Here is a 22,462-nt window from a genome sequence, read left to right on the forward strand (position 1 = left end):
TGCATTATTTTGCCAATTTGCATAAAAAGTACTTTAATGATTACCAAAATATTTGATAATTGCTCTGTCTCTTGACTTATTGATTAGTTGCAGCTCTAATCAGTAATGACAATAACTGTTAATTGCAGCCCTATATTAATGTACTACTGTATCACTGAGGTTAATGACCTGATGAGAGGAATGACTGTCACTGTCAGGTGAGTGCCAGTGCAAAGGTGCGATAGCCATTCTTGACTACTTTCTGACAACTGACAGACTATGCAGATAAACCATTAATGGGAGAAATAATCTGCAAATCTGTAAAGAAAATGTTCCTTAGTTGCAGCTCTAAAGTTCATAATACATATTTATTCTAGGAGAAATACATAAGAGGCCTGCCTTAGAATAAAACTGTGCCACGATGGACAAAAACTGAGACAATATCATAATTTATATCCATTCTGCTCACAACTTAAGTGACTGATCAAAATGTTTTGACAGGGTGGATACAAGCAAACACCTCTGTGCGTGTTTGTGGTTTCTGAATGAGAGAAAAATAACATATAGAAAGAAAAAACAAGACCAAAACCAGTCACTATGAGGGATTGATGACAGAAGGCTATCCAAATCACTGCCACACGATGGAGCCATAATACTACATGACACACACGCTGATTCCTACTGATAGACTCAGCCCAAATAATACACTGTATGTTCCACAGACACCGTTAAGACAGAGGCTGCTATTACAGAAAATCCAGCTACACAGGTATTTGTTTAGCTAGAGCCGAAATGGTTGACATAACACCGCTTTACATATTTACATACAAGCACATTTGCTACTTGTACCTAATATAATTATTGGTTAACCTGGCACAACAGACATATAACAGGCTTTCCAAATGAATAACGATGAAAAGTTAAATTAAAACTGGTGCCATTTGCTCCTACCTGGTCCTAATTAGCATAACAAATACTAGCAACATTTTTTATGCTAACAAAAAGAGTCTACTTGTTTTAGCAAATGACGCACAAACAAGTAATTTTGATAATATATGACTTACAGTTCGATGTAGGCATATTAACAAGTAAAACGAAGAAACAATTAAACTGGGAGCCGAACTGGAACCTAATCTTAGCTACTGAAAAAACTTTTGTATCGCCCCTTGCATAAAGTCGCCTGCCCCCGTAACTACACCTAATGCAGGTGGAACGTACCATTCTAAAGAGGAGGTAGGAATAGTCTAAGTGTTGCTAGCTTTAGTAATATAATGTTTTAAAGGATAATAAAACGATCACTGAAATACTTGTAAAAGAGTGAATAAAACACATATACACATTTGTAAGGTTTGACATAGGTCTCAAGATGCAAAGAAATGTACGATTTCCAACTATTCTAACATGGCCCTGTTAAGGCTTATTTTAGCCGTTAGCTGACAAACGACTTTAGCAACTTCACCATAACGGTAAACGTTCGTTAAACGTTCGTTGTGGTTCATCATGTACTTATAAAAAAAATGAGAAACTGTTATAGCGGAAATGAAAAGAGGGGGCACCCGGATTTGAACCGGGGACCTCTTGATCTGCAGTCAAATGCTCTACCACTGAGCTATACCCCCAGTGCGTATAGAGAAAGAACGGATATATATTTAACCTATATAACAAATGTGGGTTCAACGAATTTGAAGTTTGTTTTTTTACACAGTATATGGACGCGTGTTAGCATGTAGGGTTTATGGTTCAAACCATAATGTAGCATTACGTTAACGTTCACAATGAGGCTGACTCAGTTGTAATTTACCACAGTATCCGGCAGAGACCGCCAACCAAACACAGTCAAACGTTTAATGTTACATCTCATTTTCAGTTTGTTCAACTATTAATCTACAATTTATGTGTCTCAATGTGTATAATTTTACTTTTCTTTTACTTCTCCACAAATAGCGTCTAGTTCATAATGGTTTGTCTTAACTTGCTCTTCGTTTTCGTGGGGAAACGATCTAATTTTTGTTTCCACCTAAACTGTTATTGTTTTGTGGCCATAGTGTCTACCACACGGCTCTTCCATAATGTATTTTAAGCGTTATTACCTTACATTGTGTTATCGCTTGTGTCTCCTTTTAAGGTTATCACGGATTCCCCTTGATACATTTTATGCTGCCTTCACGGTGCTTTGTAGAAACCAGAAGCCCGTTATTTTACATACAGCCTAGGTAGAAATTCGTAATTCACAAACTCTATGTGGGATGTGTAAATACAAGTCAATAATTAACAACAGTTATCTTTGTTGTTTTGTGCTTTTACGTTTATCTTAAGTTATGAAAAATATTTGTCAAAACTGTAGCAACATAGAGCTTTTGATTAAAAACAATGATTCTGGGTCGTTGTATGAGTATGAATTAAGGCGACAGCAGAGGTTTACCCAAAACCTACAAAACCACTACTACAGTCCGACTCCTTTGACCCTTACGTAAGTTTTTGCACATACAAGAAGTCACAGTTCTTATATCCGAAGGTTTCTGATGGACTCCTGAAGGCGTCGTCCTACACGCCTGGCTCCTCCTCGCCTTGAGGTCGCGTCCGTATATTAACTGAAATGCCCGCAGGCGTAAAGAGGAGGACGGTTCGTGTCCCAGCTGCTCATCACAACCTTTACTTCACGTGTCAAAACTTTTTTCGTCTTCTGGATCAGTTTTTCTTTTTGTTGGTTTGAGGAATCCCTGCGCCACCATGAATCCGCCCTGTGGAAGATGCAAGAAACCAGTTTACCCCACAGAGAAAATAAATTGCCTTGATAAGGTAAGTTGGCCAAAATAATATCCCAAATTTGATACTCCTATTGTATTGATTAAAAAACCTAATTAGTTTGTACTTTAGTGTTGCAAAATTCCCACACAACACTTTTGATTAAATTTTTTGTATAAAAGTTGTCAGAATACTTTAAACTATGGTCAGTATTACTTTCATGTCAGCATCTATTTTGCCATATCAGTTGTTACTGTTATAATGGTACACAATGTATCTCATTTTGACCATTTTAACCAAAGAATGCTGTACTTTACTCCACTTAATGAAGGCTGGCTGGCTGATTATATTATATACTATATATACTATAGTCTTCTTTTTGTGCACACATTCTTATACTGTATACACACACACAAAAAAAAACACACACTAAGAGAGTGATGAGGAGAAACCACATCCGGTAGATAAACACTGGCCAAAAACCTCTAATGTTTGAAAAAAAAAAAAAAAAAAAAAGGATAGCGCTGTAGTGTGGGTTTTTCTGTGTCTCTTATTGTTGGTGACAGCTTGTTTAAATACACTGATAATGTGTCTATAACACCAGATAAGATTGATTTAATCAATTTAAGGATACAATCAAAGCAGAATAACCTGATTACTCATCATTCTTTTGATTTTCTAATTTCTTTGACTTTGAATGCACCTCAATGGTCACACAGTAAACCACATTGGAAAATGCTTTTTCTGTACACTAGCTATGAGAAGAATTTCCAGACAACACAGACACATTTCTTAATTGTTTTTTTCCTGTTAAAATAAAACAAAGATGTCTCCTACAAGTGACATCTTTTTGCTCATTAACCCCAACAAATGAATCATGTAAACAGTTTACAAACCATACTTATATCGAGTCATTGCCAGTACGCAGGTTTTGATATGCATCTAAATTATTATTTCTCATATGGTTGCACTGTATCACTCTCTTATTGGCACTTGTTCAGTGTAGGGATGGGTGAAAGAGACCAGCAGCACAGCTGTGCTCTCAGGAATTTTCCCACTCTGTCACTGCAAGTTACGCTTAAGTCCTGTAGTCCTGTTTTGTTTTTTGTTGTTTTTCTTTTTTCTTTTCTTTTCTTTTTTTAGCTGATACTAACTTTAAACAATCAACAAGACCAAATCTGAATTCTGTAGTGGTCGATTAATTGTTTAACACAGGCCTTCCAGGGTGTTTTCTTTTTTCCCCCCATATTTAAGATTTTATTTTTTACCTCTGACTTTTTGTTCTGTCTCTCTCTAGTATTGGCACAAAGGTTGTTTCAGCTGTGAGGTATGCAAGATGGCCCTGAGCATGACGAACTACAAAGGCTTTGAGAAGAAACCTTACTGCAGTATGTGAGTGCTTACACCACACTGACCACCTGAATATTAAAGACACTGAACACTGAAGGCAAGCCTTAAAGTAACAGGAAAACATCAGACTGCGCGGAGGCACATCTGAATGATCTTGCAGGAGTGACTGAGAGGGTAACATTTGTTCATAAAACTGAGAGCACAGAGTTACAATATGTTGTATTTTAAATCTATTCACATCTTTTATTTGTCCTTTCTTGGAGAAAGTCTCAGGTCTTGTCGCCTTATAACTGCCAGTAGAAGCCGCCGTTGTAATTTTGGGAGGATTTGGTCCACAACCTGTCACAGTACGAGTAGACATTTATTTAAAAGTGTGTGAGACATGCAGTGGAAGCTGCAGTGTGTGTGGAGGTGATGGAAAAGGGAAGTGTAAAGAGACAGACTGAATGATGTGATCCCAACGATTCCTCAGTGTAACCTGAGATGTCTGTCCAATCCTTAAAAACACCTCAGATATTTGAGGCTATTTTCTCTTTTCTCTCATTTACTTAACTGCAGCATGAACAAATTCATCAAAAATATACACAACAATTAAATAAAACAATAATAACAAAGAAAGGAACATAAAATGTGTTAAAGTAAAATTAAAAAGAAATTTAAAAAAAAGACACACAGATCATTCCTATGTGCCTGAGAAACAGCAGTAATAATAACATGAGGTCAAAACATGCTAATATTTGAGATATTAGATTGTGCCATGAACATTAAAAATCCCATCAACAAAACTTTCTAGCTAAAACTCATGACTAAAATTTTCCAAATATAACTGCAATTTAGATTTTTTGGAGTTCATTTTTGTTGTGGTAGGAAATGTAATAAATGATCAAGGAGTAGTTTAAATTTAGCAGAAAATGTTTGCCTTCCTAGATAAAAAAAAAAAAGAAAAAGTTTGCAGCATGTAACCCCAAAAAATTGGTTTTAGCTTGTAACCTCATAAAAAAAGAAATATTTATGTCCTAAAGAGGTTAAATAACAATAATTTACAAGAAGAAAAGAAAGAGGTCTGAAAAATAAGTAGAACTTTGCGCAGCAGGAATAAAGTTAAATTCAGTTTCTGCCATTGATCTGTTCAATTTATGCTAAAAAAGATGAATAAATGTTCTCATATGCAATGTTTGTGTTAGAGCAAAGTGCTGTATGAACGTGTGTGTGAATGGGTGATTGTGTAGTATTAACCACTTTGAGTTGTCCATATGACTAGAAAAGTGTAACATAGGTGCAGCCCATTTACCATATGCAATGCAATTTTCTGACACTAAAAGAATGTTTAAAATCAGGATGGATACATTGTAAGTCCTGTATGTTAAATGTAAAAGACATGGAGACATTTAATGCGTCTGTTCTTCTGTTTTCTTCCAGGCATTACCCCAAAACCTCCTTCACTATAGTGACCGACACCCCCGAGAACCTGCGTCTCAAACAACAGACGATGCTCAATAGCCAGGTGAGACCCTCGCAGATCAGTCCTATCACTCTCCTCTGTCCTGTCATTCCTGCTCAGTCTCTGTTTTCTCTCACCGCCAGAGATACTCGTCCCTAATCTCATTGCGTCACCGAGACTCTGTGTTTCCTACCCTCTCTGTCTGTCTCCTTCACTCAGCAGTCTGTCTGCCTCACAGCGGGAGACGAGGACGCACTTCTCGGCTCTGCACTCAGGACAATTGGACTCCTTCGATTAAATCAAATGAGCTCTTTGACCAAGTACTAAAAAGAGAGGAAGCTAGCTTGACTTAACTTAGATTTGAGACCAAACCTGCACAAATCTAAGTTTTGAATTGGACGGTATTTTTAAAAACACTAAAATCTCTCTTCCTTTTGGTCTCTCATGGCACAGACTCAACTCAGCCTCCCTGGCTGCCTTCACTGTTCTTTAGCACTAATCTACTCACACTGTACAAGCCAGCAACTTAACCTGATCAAAGGGATAAAATCCTCCAGGTCACACAAAATTAAAGAGATTCCTTTACAGGTTGAATTTCACTTGGGGGATTGTCTTGTCTCTCAACATTTGGAGGCAAAGCTTTTTTTCCTTTCATGCAAAAGGTAGAAAAGTTTCATCAGCAGGCTGTGTCCTTTTAAGGCTGTGTTTCTGCAAGGCTTATGATCACCTGTGTTTGTACAACAGAATCTTCAAATCTACAGAGAATAGACTAATCTGATTACCTAAATACTCATACATGACTCTGTAACTGTTGAACATAAAGAAATGTCACAGTATGGTTGTGCATGTGTGAAATGAACAAGATACACTGTCTTCATTAGGGAGCTTTAGAGGTGCTACTAAGTATATTCTGGGCTAGCCGCTTTGTCCTGCTGCTAAGCTAACTCCTCCTCCTGGCTGTAGTTTTATATTTAGTATTTAGAGTGGTATCAATCCTCTCTGAGCAAAAAAGCAAGTGAGCATACCTCTTAAAACTGTTCCTAATGTTAGTGTAGTGTAGTATGCACAAAAAAAAAAAACAACAAACCACCATATTAGCACGGTACGTGATGGGATCCGTGACTGATACAGATCAAGCTCTTTACAAAGATGAAGCTAAATGATTCTGATGATAAATGGGATAAAGTAAAGTTAATTTTTAAAACAGTCATGTGAATTTCATTGTACTTTTAAAGCTACACCATGTGACTTATGCTGAGCAGCAGCAACATCGCCCTCTGCAGCCACGAGTGGTAATTATAGCCCAAGTGGTTAAGGATGCTGGAAGCAGTGTTCCCTCAGCAGCTAAGAGCTCATGTACAGAAAACAAAGACTATCAATGCAGCAAACACAAAATTCATTGAAGGATTCGATGGGTGAAAGAAAGAATTACTGGACCTTGTGACATAGTGCAGCAAAGCATTACTCAGTTGTCATGCGAGATTGTACCTGCTCACCAAAGTAGAGGAAGAACAGGCATTCAGGGTGCGGAGTGGGAATGAAAGAGTCACTCCCCCTGTTACAAATCAGTGTATCATAAAATGATTCTGAAGCTGATATTTTAAGGTAAAATAGTTGCATAATGTTGCTTTAAGCAGTTTTGGTTGAACAACTAGACTCTATCTGTCTGAAACAAGCATCTGATGTAACCACAAGCCAGGTTCCATTTTTGGTTAAAACCATTTAAATCATCATGTAACATAACGATGTCATTATGCTACATGATTGTTATGATAACATCATGATCAGATTTACACCATAAGCTGTTTCCTCCTCTCTCTCTCTCTCTCTCTCTCTCTTCTTTCTCTCTTCTCTCTCTCCTGTCTCTCTGTCCTCTCCTCTCGTCTCATCCAACCAACCCGTTCATTGTTTATAACCATAAAAGTCTCGGCAGTCAAGCTCTCTCACTGAGACAGCATATTCCTCATAGCAAGAACATGACTCACTTGTGTGTGCATGAATGTGTGTGTGTGTGTGTGTGTTAGAAATGTGTACTTTCAAATAAACATTTCACTTTTGTTTAAGGTTGCCAGTGTTTCCTGCAAACTTACAAGCAAATTTGACAAATTGCTGTTTAAAGCACAACATGAGTGTGTTTATGTGTATTTGTGTATCAGATTTAGTAGAAGTATGTGTGCTACATCACACCATCTAACCTTATAATCCACTTGTGGTCATTTTAAAGAATACAACCTTCTTTTGGGCTCAGGAAGCTCAGGGCTTTTGTCTAATTTAAATGAGCTTGCGTTTCCTAAATCCTGATGAATTACAAATTTACAGGCGATCTATAAGGAGGACTTTGAAAAGAACAAGGGGAAAGGTTTCAGCGTGGTGGCCGACACTCCAGAGATGCAGAGAGTGAAGAAGACACAAGACCAGATCAGTCACGTATGTCTGGTTCACCCGAAACTGCGGAGGAAGCAAAAAATCTAATAACACTAAATCTAAACTTCAGTTCTTTTTAACGTCTCTACAGTCATAACAATCAATCGATCAACTTTTTTCTCACTTTTCAGAGGCATCATGGGAGTTTTAGATCCAACTCTTCCACGTGACGTCTTTTTAACCTCTAACTGTGTTTGTATTTGTGTATGTGCTTGCATGTCTGCATTCACTTTAAAAAATCTTTCTCTTTACCTGTAAACTTGTTTTTCTACATCCTTCCTAAGAGGTTTTGATCTGATGCTGCATTCATGTTCTGTTGGATTTATCATTGCTGACTGACACAAATAAGAAAAGGACAAAATTCTGTAAATTTTTCACTTTTCTCTAATCTTTTGTTTGTTCTTGTTATATTGCAAGAGGCCTCTAAACATTATTAAAGTGAAACTGTTAAAGAAGGGGAAATCACTTTTTGATTGAACCAGCTCAGAATTCAGATTCGTGTCCTCCTGTAACGAGGAGACTGCAAGTACACATTGCCTCAGACTGAGCAGTCACACGCAAAAAAGTTTAGAAACTTAGCATCTTGTAACACTGAGCTGTCATTCACCTGACACCTATACACCATGAATGCAGCATATAACTCCATATTTTCAGCTGAAATGAGGTTTAAAACTCTGCATGAATGAAAAATATAACACTCGACATTATGACAAATGTGGTTATTTGATGAGAAGATTGATACACCCCTCATGTCTGCACAACCTACACAGTCTATGATCTGAACCAGCAGCCAATTAGCTTAGCATAGCATAAACACTGGAAACAGGGAAACTGCTAGCTCGCCTCTATCCAAAGGTAATAAAATCTGCCTACCAGCACCTCTAAAGCTCAAGCACACACTTCAGTCAGATGTAACATATTAATTAGTGAGCTTTAGATATGCTGTTAGGTGGATTTTCTTATCTTCAAAGAGAACCAGACTAGCTGTTTCCCCTGTTTACAGTCTATATACTAAGCTAAGCTAGCTAGTTCATGTTTTCAGCTCTCTATTTAGCATACAGGCATGGAATTAATTTTCTCATCTAACTCACAACAAGGCAGCAAATAAGCATATTTCCTAAAATGTCCATTCTTCTAAAATAACATTTAAAAAAAACTGTATTTTTTCATACGTTTGCAGGCCCTTTACAAGGAGGAGTTTGAAAAGAACAAGGGGAAAGGTTTCAGCGTGGTGGTCGACACTCCAGAGATGCAGAGAGTGAAGAAGACACAAGACCAGATCAGTAACGTAAGTGCATTTAAAAAGTCCCTTTGAGAAATACTGGAACATCCTGAGGGGTCGGTTCAGTTCTAGTGCTGTCTAATTGTGTAGATATTTTTGTTGTTCTTGTTTTGCCCTTACCACTACTAGTGAGTGACATATCCATCCCACTGACGTGATTTTTGGTCAACATAGAAGCTGCACTTGTGGTTGCCAGTCACAGGAACAACATTTTTTTAATTAGTACTGAAGAAATTTGCCAGTTTAAAAGTTGTTATTTGTTGTAAGTTTCTGTGAGGCTCCCACCTACCAAAAATATTGTCTGTTTGAAAGAAGCTAACATTGTGTCCTGTGCTTCAGATTCGCTGTCCATATTCATGATTTTTATCTAAATCTGTTGGAAAGATAATTCAACCACCCACTGTGGTTGGTTGAATTATTAGAGGTCTGAAGCACAGGACACAATGTTAACTTCTTTCAAAGGGACAACATTTTTGGTAGGACAGCATGCTCTGTGGACATTGTGTTTGAAAAAACATACTTGAATTTTTCACTACCCCGGGCACCACAAGCAAAATTACGGTTCCAAAAAGACTAAAAGACAGACTCTTTGACTTCTGCTCAGACAAGAAACCCTTCCTTAATCTAACTTCACATCTGGTAGATGTCTCACTGTAACAACACTTTGAAAAGAGGGAGGGAGAGTAGGGTGTTTTTTTCCTGTAAGGGACAAAAAACAAACATGACATGGCCAGATGCAAGCAGCAAGGAGAGCACTGAGCCGACTCTTTATGGTCCGATAACAGGAGCCGTTTCAGAGCAGGGTTGTAGATTTCCAGGCTGGTACAGGAGAAAGAGCTGAGACGTGAGCAGAGAGAACACACTGCTCCAGACAGCAGTGAGGGATGTCAGTACGATCCTGCAGAGACACACAGGCACGTTTCAGACATTTCTCTTCGTCCGCCTGAGGAGCGGCTGCCCTATATGGTCAAAGTCTCTCAGCTGTGGACACAAACTGAACGTCCGCTCTCTGCTGCACACACGCACACACACACACACACACACACACACTGGTGGACACATGCATACCACACTGAAACACACAAACTTTCTCTTTTTTCTCTCATGAGAGCAGCAGTTGCAGAAAGGAATGATGGGTGATAAGCTGCATGTCAAAAGGGCAAAATCTAGCAACTTATTTTTCCACTGGTTGTATCTTTCTCCCTTTCTTACTCACTTTGTCTTTCTTTCTTCCACCCCTCCTTCCCTCTTTTTAGCTTTTTAAATTGGCCTGTTTTTAAGTCTCTCTTTCTCCTCCACTCCGTTTCCCACCAGACTCTCTTTCTATTTGCTCCACTTGAGGTCTGTTGAGGACACAGGGGGCTGCTCCTTTTTGTCCTTAATCAACAACCAGTTTCCTCTTCCATCCCCTAAAAGCTGGGAGCATTCAATTCATTTCACAGAACCTGGGTCATCCTCTCTGTCTCTGTGTCCCCTGGTGGACTTAAGTGTATGTTGCACAAACATCTTGCAGCCAGAGTTTCTTTTTACTGAAATATGAAACTATACAAGCAAACAGATCTATTTCCTTCACTGACACACAAGTCAGCGAATGCCAGAGAAAACCAGAAACAATAAAAGCCTGGATAAATGCTCTTATTACAGCCATTTGTTACACATTAAAGGTCATAAAAGTCCAACAGAGAGGTCCCATATAAAAAGTTTTAAACATTATTCCTGTTTGTTAGTAAAGTTAAGTCAAGTCAGCCCTATTTTTTATAGCCCTACATCACAAATTTGTCTTAAAGGACAACTATAGTGTGTCTTGTTGTGTTTTTAAAAGGCACACTCAAAAAACAAAGGTGCTCTTTGGAATCAAGGACCACAACAAATGCAGACAATAAGGAAAAAAACAGGGCACTCTGAGTCTGGATATGATTAAAAGCCTTAGATATGTTTTTCCTGTGTAATATTATCGTCAGATGAGGAGAGAAAGTGAAAACTTGACAGAGGCAGAGGTGGTTCTTTGTTTTTAAGCTTCAGCTATTTGACGGTTAGAAAAGTCCTCTCTACTCAAAGTGTTGTCTCTGTAAATGAGGTACCATTTCCCTCCCCCCTCCATCATCTCTCAGCACCTCCTAAAATGGTGAGCTACTTCTCACAGTGTGAGAGGGGTCAGCTGTTAAACTTGAAAGTGTTGCGCCCTCGTGTGGATTTGACATGTTTGTGTTGCTGCCTGTGTGTGTAGATAAAATACCATGAAGAATTTGAGAAGAGCAAAATCCGAAGCGACGCACCTCCTCCTGAAAACAGACAAGGTGAGACACATCCTTGTACATTTTAAAACATTGTCATAATAGCCGTATTTACCTCTGTATAATTGTGTTTCTCTGTGTGTGTGTGTGTGCATGTGTGTGTAGACTATGAAGAACAACCATCCAGCCCTCAAAGATTCAGTCAGCCAGCCGGACAAATGCGCCCTCCTGCTGTAGCACCACCTTGTGGAGGGGTAAGGCTACAACATAAACACACACAATACGGCCAAAAGCATGTGGACAACTGACATCACACATTTGTGTGTGTTGAGCACATTAATCCAAAACCATGGTCATTAACACACTGCTGTAAATATACATCTTTAGTTTTAGATTATTGGTTTATACAGAACAAGATGTTTGAAACATCTCTTTGACTTGTGAATAGACATTTCCATTATTGTTGTTTTGTAAACAAACGATTAATCAGATAATGAAAAATAATCAGACAGATGAACAGTAATGAAAATAGTTGTTCGTTTCAGCCGTAGTATGTGTAGCGTCAAATTTCCTTTAATTTAAAACTAAGAGGCATAGCTCTACCCATTTAAAAAACAAGCTTAAACCAGCACTGCAGCATGAATTTGTGTGTGTTTATGGGCTTTTTATTGAGATATAAATTTAAAGTTTTCATTTTCAATTAGATTTTCAGTCTTTATTTATTTTTACATTTATTTCTAGTTTTGCATTACATTTATTACATTATTTATGTGCTCATACTGGTCTTGGGTCTAATAAAAATGTGAGTGCTCCAGGGCATCAGTGTACATTGTGTGAATGTGGTTTGAACGTTTGCCAACTGCAGGTGTAGCTGCTACATTTGCTTGTGCATTTGTGTTTGCACAGTATACACTGCAAGTGCCTCCAGTAGGGAAATTCAATGCAAATTAATCAGTATGGACTCTGTATGCTCTTCATATTATGTTACACATCACTGCATTTGTTGTTTGTTTTTGTACACCTCCTCTGCCTGTGTGTGTGTTTCCACACGCTCAGAAGCGTTACCAGGCCATGTACAGCTACACAGCAGCAGAGGCAGATGAGGTCTCTCTCATGGAGGGGGATCTGATCTTAGACGTGGAGCCGATAGACGAGGGGTGGGTGTTCGGATGCAACCAGCGCACGGGGCAGCGAGGCATGCTCCCTGCTAACTATGTCCGACCTGTGTGAGACGAACGGACCTGCGCAACATTGGACATTGGACCGTCCATTTCCAGCATGAGCAGCCGTCACCACCTGTAATCAGGCCTCTTCTCTCCTTTTGCAAACAGAAAAAAAAGTTATTTAAAAATGACTTCCCCGCCTCGTTCTGCTTTGTCTTATTTGTCAGGAACATGGTTTTCAAATTTGATGAGAGTCCATTTGATATGAGTGAAATTTGACTTTAGGAAAGAACAATGATATTAAAGGAAGTGAAAAGGTTTTGTTTGTAATAGAAACCCATAAAAAAGAAGGAATAAATTCACACAAAAAACCCAGAAGAAATAATAATCAATAAACCTACAGTTTACTACAAGACTTCACATGTGTACAATTTTTATCTCTCAGGTAATATTTACCTTTTTACATACATGTCCTTCAGCAGTAAAGTTGAATTGACAGAAACAGAGTCAGTTATCAGATCAGTCCTGTTTGTATCCTCTGCAATTGTTGTTTTCACTAACTGATTAAAAACACTTGTAGGAGTTTCAATATATCAAACATTGTATGATTAAATCTGATATGATTAAATAAAAGTGGAATATTTTACCTGTTAACAATGGTGGCATATGACATATTTCATTGTGGAAATAAACACCAAACTAAAATACAATATCAATACCTTTATTCAAAAAACAGATCAACAAAACACTACATGGAGTAAAACTTTACCTCATTAATTTTTGTTGTTTAAAATAAGACAGTAACAAATACTTTATTTACAAATTATACTTCCTTAAGTTAAAACAATGAAACTTTAGCACCATGTTTTTTTTTTTTAAATCATTATGAACACAGAAACATATTCAACACAAAAAAGTGAATAGTTCTGTTGTAAATGACTAAGCTCAGAATCTCATGGCTCTTAAAACAGTCCTGTTCAATCTGTGAGGACAGGCTTCATGTTAGAGAAAAAGGCCACTCTCTTATCCACTTTGTTTCTCAGTTTTGACGGCAGCCAGTTCAGCTGCTTCCCAAACAGCTCTGGGTTTTTCCCCATGAAGTCCTCACACAACCTAAAGAGGTGGGGAAAAAACAGCTTCTTAAAATGCTCCAAAACTGTTTTTAAAACATATTCAGGCTGCAGTCTCAGTCATCAGTCTTTGCTGATCAGTGCAGTGCCAAAGCCAGTTTTTCCTGCTCGTCTAGCTCCAATTTCCATTACTATTTCTCAGACTACTGTGACAAAGTAGGATTTATCCTCTGTAAATCATGACTGTTTTTCCATAAAGTAGTCCCATTAAAGCAAACTGATCATTTTCTAGTGTTTAAAGGTGGATATAGGGATGGCATTATCAGCCTGTCCATCCATGTCTTTCGTCCAGAGTAAAATATGCTGACATCTACTATTCTGAACAGACACTCATGTTCTCCAGAGGATGAATCCTGTGTACAGCATCAAAGGGCTGCTAGCATGGCTAAATACTCTTGTTTTTTCTGAAGCCGAAAGTAATTTTGACTAGCTTCCTGCTATAGATGGCAGACCATATATACACTTCTACCCTGGTAGCAAGTATTTTCTAGGATTGGTTGCAGCTTCCTGAAGATACCTTGCACCACTCAAAAACACAAAATGTGCAAAAAAAATAAATAAATAAAAAATAAAAAGTGAAAGTGAAATACAGCTTGTTACCAACATTTTAATCTCGAGTGAGGCATTTTAATCTGGCCATATAACAAACGTGCTACAGCCTGTTGCCACCCTCTTCATATTAACAAAGATGAAGCTCGTTAGCATAACACTATGTCCACTGTTGTATGTGAACAGCACATGGGTCCAACAGGGAGCCGTGCAGCTCAGAGTGAGGACATAAATAGCACCAAGCGTTTAATGGGTCTCTGTGGACTTTGTTAAAACTGCTTAATCATGTGTGAATTGAGAGGACATGCAACAAGCTCTCACATGTAGCCAGTGTATATAATGCATGTGACCGACCGGTCAAACACCAGTAAGTACAAAAGCCACACTGTTCCACTACACACAGAACAAAATATGAATTCCTCTTTAGGGGATTGGTGTATCCTGTGGCACACATGTAGATCAGAAATAAAGAAGGGAGGTTCGTCATACCTGAAGAGGGAGTATGGCTGGGTCTGAAAGATGATCACATCTCTGCAGTGATGTTGTGATGGAGTCCTCAGAAGAGCCACCTGATAATAAGAAGTGAGGATGGATGATAGGAAGCAAAATACGGATGAAAATTACTTGTTTCTGAGCAGCGTGGCTTTATGAACGATAAGTTCAGTCGCTCCATTGCTTTGATCCAAACTGAAATATCTCAACAACTGCTGCATGGGCTGTCACGAAATCTTGTACAAATGTACATTGTCCCCAGAGGATGATTCCTCCTGACTCTGGTAAACCCCTGACCTTTCCTCTGACTACACCATGAGGTTAACAGGTTTGTTTTTTTTTAGTGAAATAGCGATTACATTTTCATTAATGTTGTGAATTTATAGACATAGGATACACCACAGTTGCTGGCTTCACGTGTGAAATCATTATGTTTCCATGTTAAGTGCACTTTGAACCGTAAACCACTTAAGATTTCTTTATGCAACAGGTTTACTGAATCACAGTCTATAAATAGTCAAGGAATTACAGATGCCTCACAATATTACAGAATGGGCTTTAAAGGTGTAATGCTGCAATCTTTTGTTGATGGATAAAGGAAAAAGAATATGTTGCAGTGTTTTACTCACAAACACCTTGCTGTGGAACTAAAAATAAACTAAATAACAGTTTTGACCTTAAGTATTACAGTACAGCGAAGGTAGAAATGAGGTGATAAATCCTTTACAAAAGTACTTTCAAAAATTGCCGGTCGAAATGGTAACTGAAGGAAAACAAACGAAAGTTCTCTCATCACGTACCGAGTCCATGAGGATGCAGAGTTTACTGCTTCCCCCGAACACAACAACGTCGCCGTCGCTTCCCAGGCACGCCGTGTGACAGACCCTGATGAGGATGAACATGTGGGTGAATGAGGAGAAAAATCTTACCAATTTTCAAAATATGAGCTACATACACACTCAAGGTTTAACACACACGGTATGTTAAGGTATGCTTAGAAAGTGCCATAGCTTTATACTCATTTTTCCTTTTGGTGCAATAACTTTGCACCATTTTACTGTTTCTACTTTGGAAACAGAAACGTACAACATTTAAACACTTCAAAACTATGACTTCATTACCTGGGCTTGTCCTTATGTGGGTGTACTATCTGGGTCCACTCTTTTTTAACTGTGTTATACTGCCAGGCATCATCTAGAATAGAAAGGATAGTGACAGAAGAGAGATTAAACAACAGGGAGCTACACTCTCACCACTTGAGCAATGATGAAGAGTTGCATCTAAAAAAAATAAAATTAAAATTAAAAGAAACGTTCTTCAACCTTGTGCACATTTGCGCAGTACCCTGTTGTCTCATTATCCATTAATGAGGCAGTTTTACTCATGCAGTGTGCAGACTTGTATGTAGAAATGAAAAGAGGCCAATACTACTGCAGCAGCTGAGACTTACTGAGAGTGTTTCCGTCTACGCCGAGACCTCCGTATATGAAGAGTGTGTGATCCGATATGGGCGTCATGGTGTGCATAGAGCGGCCCAGAGGTGAACAGTACGAGCAGGTGTTACTGGTGGAGAGAAGAGTAGAACAGCAGTCAGTGAAACATTGGAGTAAAAAGCTGCTGCAGAAATGAAATATGTGATATAGGTCCCAACTAATGTGTGTGAAAGTAAAGAATTTTTTTTTTGGGGGGGGTTACAATTGGCTCCAGGTCCAGGTTTCCAGGTCTAAGCAGAACAGGTCCAACTCTGCCAACTCCTGTAAACAATCACATATACTCTATATTAGGTAAAGACACTTCCCCTACAAGCACCTAAGCTAAAAGGTGTTATCATGGCAGTGATATAAGTGTGTACAGTCAACAGTAGACACACTATATGGCCAAAAGTGAGTAGACACTCAAACATCTGATACATGGTTTCAGGCTCTCTGCCAGATTCTGCAGGGATGTGCTCAGATTTAACCACAGGAGCTCACAATCAGCGTCCCAGTTCATCTCGAAGGCGGATGGGGCTGAGTTCAGGGCAGTGTGTAGGTCAGTCACGTTCTTCAACACAAAACTCAACTTTTTGTAAGGATCTGACTTTGAGCACAGAGGCACTGTCACGTCACAACAGGAAAGGGATGTTGAAACAGGAAACGTCCTCCCCTAAACTGTTGCCATGAACTTGGAAGCACTCTGTTATAAATAATTACACGCTGTAGCATTAAGATTTGCCTTAAATGGAACTGAGAAGACTGGCTAAAACCATGAAAAACAAACAGTCTTAGACCACAAGTGCAGTCTTGTCCACATACTTTTGGCTATATAGTATTTATAGTTAGTGTAGATAAGCTTCTCAACTCACCACACTGCCGGAGATGTAACCTTTGTTCCCCAGGAGGGCACTGGCATGGCTGTCTCTGGGGGCCGGAGTGGGACCCTGCATATAAAACCACCATGTGGCCATCATATAAAGAGTCTGAGGTCATCATTTTGTATTTTCATTGTCTGAAAATAAATGCTCAAGGAAAGATAATGCAGAGAAATTAATACTAAGCCTTCATCATGTTGTCTTACTCACCTGAATCTCTGGCATGCTCCATGTAGCCGTATGTGGGTCAAAAACATGGACTTCATTGTTCCAGCCCCAGCACCTAAACAATGTGTCGCCAATTGTTGTCTAAAAGAAAACATCTATTATAACTGTTGGTTTTGATTAGCACCGTATAAATTAGGATCTTCACCACGTCCTGGTCACAATATTCGATCATCAGTTGGTTTTGCTCAAAGATATTTGTTCTGTAATTGATAGAATATCATTATGATATACCCAGGACATCTCGTCCATGAAGAAGCTCGACGACGATCTGTCTCGTACCTCCCCGATAGTCTTACATCCGTACCCACCAAAGTAGATTAATCTGCAACAACAACAACAACAACAAAAAAAAAAAAAGACAATACTGATTAAACTTCTTTCTTCTCATCAATTCACATGTGAAACTCTGGAAAGCTGGAAGCCATAGAGTGAATTAAATATGTAGGAGAACGTTTCTGTTATCAAGCCCTGCTAAATACTCAGCTATTTTCTTAAATTCCATAACACTTGTTTTGGCTAGTTAAAGCTTCTTTTGGCCTGACACTAGAAAGCGTCTGCACGAGTCTCAAGTGACCATTTGTGATCAGATCTCACTTCCTGCTCTATATGGAAATAAACACATGCATAATTTCTGTTTGCAAAGACCAAATGTATTGTTTTTAAACCAGCGGGAGGCAGCAGTGAACTTCCTGCACATAGTCTGCTGGAAATTAAAGGAAGAAGAAATCAAAACAATACAGACTGGGTCTATTCCATGTTCCAGGTAAACCAAACCACCAGAGATGTTTGACCCACTCCGTAATATATTTCTTTCTATGGGCTTTATGGGAAATTTTCAGATGTCATGGACAAAGCCAGCTTACATGGTTTGAGAACACAAATGAGTGTTTCCTTCTGCTTACACAGAGGATGTCAGATGAGTAGGTAGTCTTTCAATGTGGCCCCAGACACATTCACATACATCAGACAATGTGGCCATATGCAGCTCGGACCACTTCTGAATGTGGTCTGAGCAAACAGATCTTAATATACACCGGTCCAGCTATTCTTCATCAACACTTTGTGTGCTGTGGATTTCCAACAGACAGAACTGACCTGTCTCTGTGTACCCAGCAGGAGTGTTTGTTTCGTGGCGATGGTGTTGTTCCCTTGGTGTCGGTCACTTCCTTCCATGAGCAGCACGGCTCTGTGAGGTCAACACTGAACATCTACAAACAGGAGAGTTAAATTCCTCAGATCATGCAATGGAGAATCATCAAATAAGCATTAGAAGATGACAAATCCTCTAATGCTGTTGCAGATCAGAATTACTAAAGGCTGACGTTTAAGTTGCCAGAGCAGATTTCTAAGTTGTCATTATGATAGAAAGCTCCAGCAGAAAAGGATGCATAGGTTTGACTGTCAACTATTCATCTCACTGTCATTTATCTTTTCCCATCTTTAAATCCATTCTTGATCAACTTCCTGTCTATCTCTGGAAAACTGCTCTCATGTGCTATCAGACCAGACGATCACACCGGATAATCTCCAGAGTCCACAGAGTCTGGGTGTGAGCGTCATTTGAAAACACTGCCCTAATACCGGACATTCAAAATCCACATTCAAAAGACACATTTTATGAAGAATAGAATTGTTTTCAGTGGCTCAAGCTCATTTCTTTAAATCTCCCAAGTCTCCTGGGAAAGAAAATCTACCTCCACTCACAGTATCCCTTTATTTCCTTATATAAACAATGATGTGCACAGAAGTTGACAGTTTGATGTGAAATAATTTGTCACACTGCTGCTGGATTTGTGCACATAACCCTGTCTGACAGCATATTAGTGTTAGTTTGTCTCTCTGTGTCATCAAAATCAAGTTATGGCAAGTTGTGCATGTCAGATGTTATTCTACAACCAAAAAATAAAAAAAATTACACAGGTCACTCGTGCCATTGACTCATCTCAGCCAATGACGCATTTTATATTTCACAATTGCACCTGAGTCATAGAGTTAATCATGTTCTTTTGAGAAATAGGTCTCACATCTTACAACATTTACCACTGATTTGAAGGGATTTCCAAAATTCCTCCAATGATCTGGATAGAAAAATAGTTCCTATATAGCAGCATAAACACCCAAAGTTGGATTATGCTCAAAAAGAACTGGTTCATACAAGAAGTCTGACCATGTTGGAAAATAAAAATGTCACAATTACAAAATGGTATGGGGTGTTAATTTTTATATTTAGGGGTAATGGCACTCAGGCTTTCCTGGAAGACAGTCACAGTGTGGCACATGTGAAAAGTGACAGAAATTGTGGTGTTAAGAGTGGAAGAGTGGAAAAGAAAGAGATAGAAGCTCAAACCCAGTTTACTTTACCACCTCTACACACCTGGCCACAGCGTGAAGTGGATGGGAATGTCTGTTTGACGTTTTATAACGGTTACAAAAATGATCAGACACAGCCCATCCAACAAACAGCTCTGATTTACCTTACCGGGAGCTAAACAGTCTACAGCCATGCTAGCAGCTCTGTGAGGCTAGACTTTGGTACAGTGGTGCAACATGCTGATGTTTAGCAGGTATTTACTTCACCAGTCATCATTTCACTTTAGTGTGGTAGCATGCTAATATTTGCTAATTAGCACAAAACACAAAGTTATTTCAGGTTGGACCAAAGCCGTGGTCAAATCAACACAAACATCTCAAGCTGAAGCTGCAGCTGTGGGTTTGAGCTCATTGGACAAGTTTTAACGAAATGAATGGCCAGAAATGAAATATATCCTTGCTATTTTGTGCAATACAAGAACAATATATAAATACATGTTTTTATCTTGCAGCAGGCAGAATATTATTTCATCCAGACGGTTTAAAGAGTTTGAGAAACTATAATACTTCAGAACAGCGAAAAGTCTGTTCAAACACAGCAGATATTATTCTCAGCAAAACTGATACTCTGTGACTCCATTATAATGACATTAAGCTGGACCCAGCTGCTTGAAAACAAAACACTGATATGTTGTCCACTGTGACTCACCTGGTTGGTGTATCCAACAGAGCTACATCCTCCAAAAATGTAGAATGTGCTGTTGACATGAGCGCCACAGAAACCTGATAAGGCGGGGGGGATGTTGCCGGTGATCTCCCGCCGCTCCCTGTCACACAAAAGGAGAAGGGCAGGAAGAGAGAGAGCAAGCTGAACACTTGGTAAATGTTAAACACACATGTAAAAGTGAACTTAAAATCATACTGGGGAGTGGCTTTGGTTGTAACAAACACACACACAAGCTGTTAGCACCTGGCTGAAGTGACCATAAAACTACAAAAGACTATTTTTCTAACTGTAGTTTTTGTTCATAATCAAGCCTGTGCAGTCACTGTATCTTGTTTGTACCATTTAAAGACCAATTTTATCAGGGAAAAACGCTTTAGGCCTACAGACATGTCTTAAATGTCAGGGTGACACAGTGTTCATCTCAGCTGATAAACTGCCTCATTTCTATCTTACCACGTCCCGCTGTCCAAATCACAGAGCCATATCTCATCACTGGGCAACATGACGTCTTCTCCATCAACTACCTGTGAGGAAACAAAGGGAAGATAAAGCCATGTATGAAAACACAGTGTGCTTGTATCCTTTATCTGCTGAACAAAGTCAGAACTCGAGTGACTCCTGAAACCTGGACCCAGTTCTTGTGTTTGGATGTGTCTGTGACATTTTCTGATCCAGCTGTGGCCTTAGCAACTATCAGGATGCACCAAGATATAGTCTGAGACATGTATTCCTGTTGAAACATGTTCCTGCAGTGAACGTTTCATATAAGGATTCTTGAGAGCTGCTGTCCATCATGTCGTTTTTGAGAGCATTACTACAGATTTTCCTCATCAACATGAATTCTCCACATGATTAACACTTTATAAGATACATCTAACAAACAGCATTATGATAAATTGTACTTTCATGAAGGTTTTGATGTGCTGCTGTCATTAAAGCTGGTTTAGAGACGGGTTGATTCAGTTTAATATTTGGTTTGAGGGCTTCAATTACTGAGAGCTGTATTAAATATTTAGCCCACCACACCTTTATCTGGGCAGACAAACATACACCTCTTACACATAACACCTCTTAATATAATGCAACTCCAAACACTACACCCCAAAATTAAACACACAGTTGAATAAACACCTCTTTTAAACGGTTTCAACAAAAAATCCCTTCATAAAAGCGCCATTTTACTAGACTGCATTGGTTTTGGTCAGCTGTACCTAATAAACTGACATATATGAGCATTAAGTTAGTATGTGAGTAACTGGAAGTGCTAAAAAGAAACAAGCAATGGAGGCTTTAAAAAAGTTTGTTTATCTCGTGTCGCGGCTCTTCGCAGATCTACCTGCACAGGTACAATTACATACCGACCATTCTTACCTGGTAACCTCCCCAAACATACAGCGTGTTATTGTCTATGAACGCCGTGTGGCTGCTCCTCCCCAGCGGGCTCACCGGTGCGTCTCCCTCCGCAGCATCCATCCCTCAAACCCGGACTTTCGGCTCCGACTCTCCGCCTGTTGAACAGTGACTCACCGCTCAGATAAAAACAACTTTTAAAATGATCACCGGCGTGAAGGAATGCCGCTAAGAATGTTTCTGCGTTGGCTCGGTGAGAGAGGAGGGATCTGATCCACCGTTCCGGCCGCAGAGAGAGAAGCCGACTGAATTGTACGCTGCGTGGAACGAGTTTTTCAGGCTTGTTGTCCTTATTTACCCCTCCCATTACCGTGAACCTCCTGGTTATGCAAGTTGAATTTCGCCATCAAAACACTGTGCACTAAAGGAGGAAACCATTTAAACTCATTTAACACATTTAGAGTTTCATACATAGAATATATCAAGTTTTATTTGCGGTCTGGACAGGGCACGTGACGACTTTAATGTGTGTTAATTGGCTGATTTGCTTTATAATGTAGTTCATTGTTCACCCCGATTTTTACTGATTTAAATTTCTGCAGTTTAAGTCTAATGAAATGTAATTAGACCAGTCTGCTCAAACTGAAGAGCCAAGTTTAAGAGAGAAATGGACATTTTGACTCATCAGACACAGGTGTAACTAATCAC

The 22,462-nt window shown here is 39.1% G+C and overlaps 2 protein-coding genes and 1 non-coding gene across 4 annotated transcripts; 1 reads left to right on the plus strand and 2 right to left on the minus strand.

Moving 5' to 3' along the window:
- Window positions 1-1,526: 1,526 nt before the first annotated feature.
- trnac-gca (transfer RNA cysteine (anticodon GCA)) lies at window positions 1,527-1,598 on the minus strand. Its single transcript has one exon. It is a non-coding gene; the product is annotated as a tRNA-Cys (tRNA).
- Window positions 1,599-2,556: 958 nt separating this feature from the next.
- On the plus strand, window positions 2,557-13,033 carry LOC108894808 (LIM and SH3 domain protein 1). Of its 2 annotated transcripts, XM_018693418.2 has the most exons (8): window positions 2,558-2,778; window positions 4,022-4,116; window positions 5,494-5,578; window positions 7,835-7,942; window positions 9,120-9,227; window positions 11,449-11,518; window positions 11,621-11,709; window positions 12,512-13,033. In XM_018693418.2, exons 1-8 carry the CDS (start codon window positions 2,710-2,712, stop codon window positions 12,683-12,685), a joined length of 798 nt encoding a protein of 265 aa, XP_018548934.1. In that variant the 5' UTR covers window positions 2,558-2,709; the 3' UTR covers window positions 12,686-13,033. The 2 variants fall into 2 exon arrangements, with proteins under 2 accessions (XP_018548935.1, XP_018548934.1); XM_018693419.2 differs by lacking the exon at window positions 7,835-7,942 and having other exon boundaries at window positions 2,557-2,778.
- A 290-nt stretch (window positions 13,034-13,323) lies between these two features.
- LOC108894806 (kelch domain-containing protein 1) lies at window positions 13,324-22,235 on the minus strand. Its single transcript, XM_018693415.2, has 13 exons — window positions 21,776-22,235; window positions 20,858-20,928; window positions 20,387-20,504; window positions 18,463-18,575; window positions 17,599-17,689; window positions 17,350-17,448; window positions 17,134-17,208; window positions 16,485-16,543; window positions 16,240-16,352; window positions 15,911-15,983; window positions 15,590-15,674; window positions 14,787-14,866; window positions 13,324-13,731 (listed from the first exon to the last, which is right to left on the minus strand). The coding sequence occupies exons 1-13, from the start codon at window positions 21,875-21,877 to the stop codon at window positions 13,596-13,598; spliced, it is 1,215 nt and encodes a 404-aa protein (XP_018548931.1). The 5' UTR covers window positions 21,878-22,235; the 3' UTR covers window positions 13,324-13,595.
- Window positions 22,236-22,462: the final 227 nt, after the last annotated feature.

The sequence above is a fragment of the Lates calcarifer genome, linkage group LG23 (assembly GCF_001640805.2).
Source record: "Lates calcarifer isolate ASB-BC8 linkage group LG23, TLL_Latcal_v3, whole genome shotgun sequence".
In the NCBI taxonomy this organism is placed as follows: domain Eukaryota; kingdom Metazoa; phylum Chordata; class Actinopteri; family Centropomidae; genus Lates; species Lates calcarifer.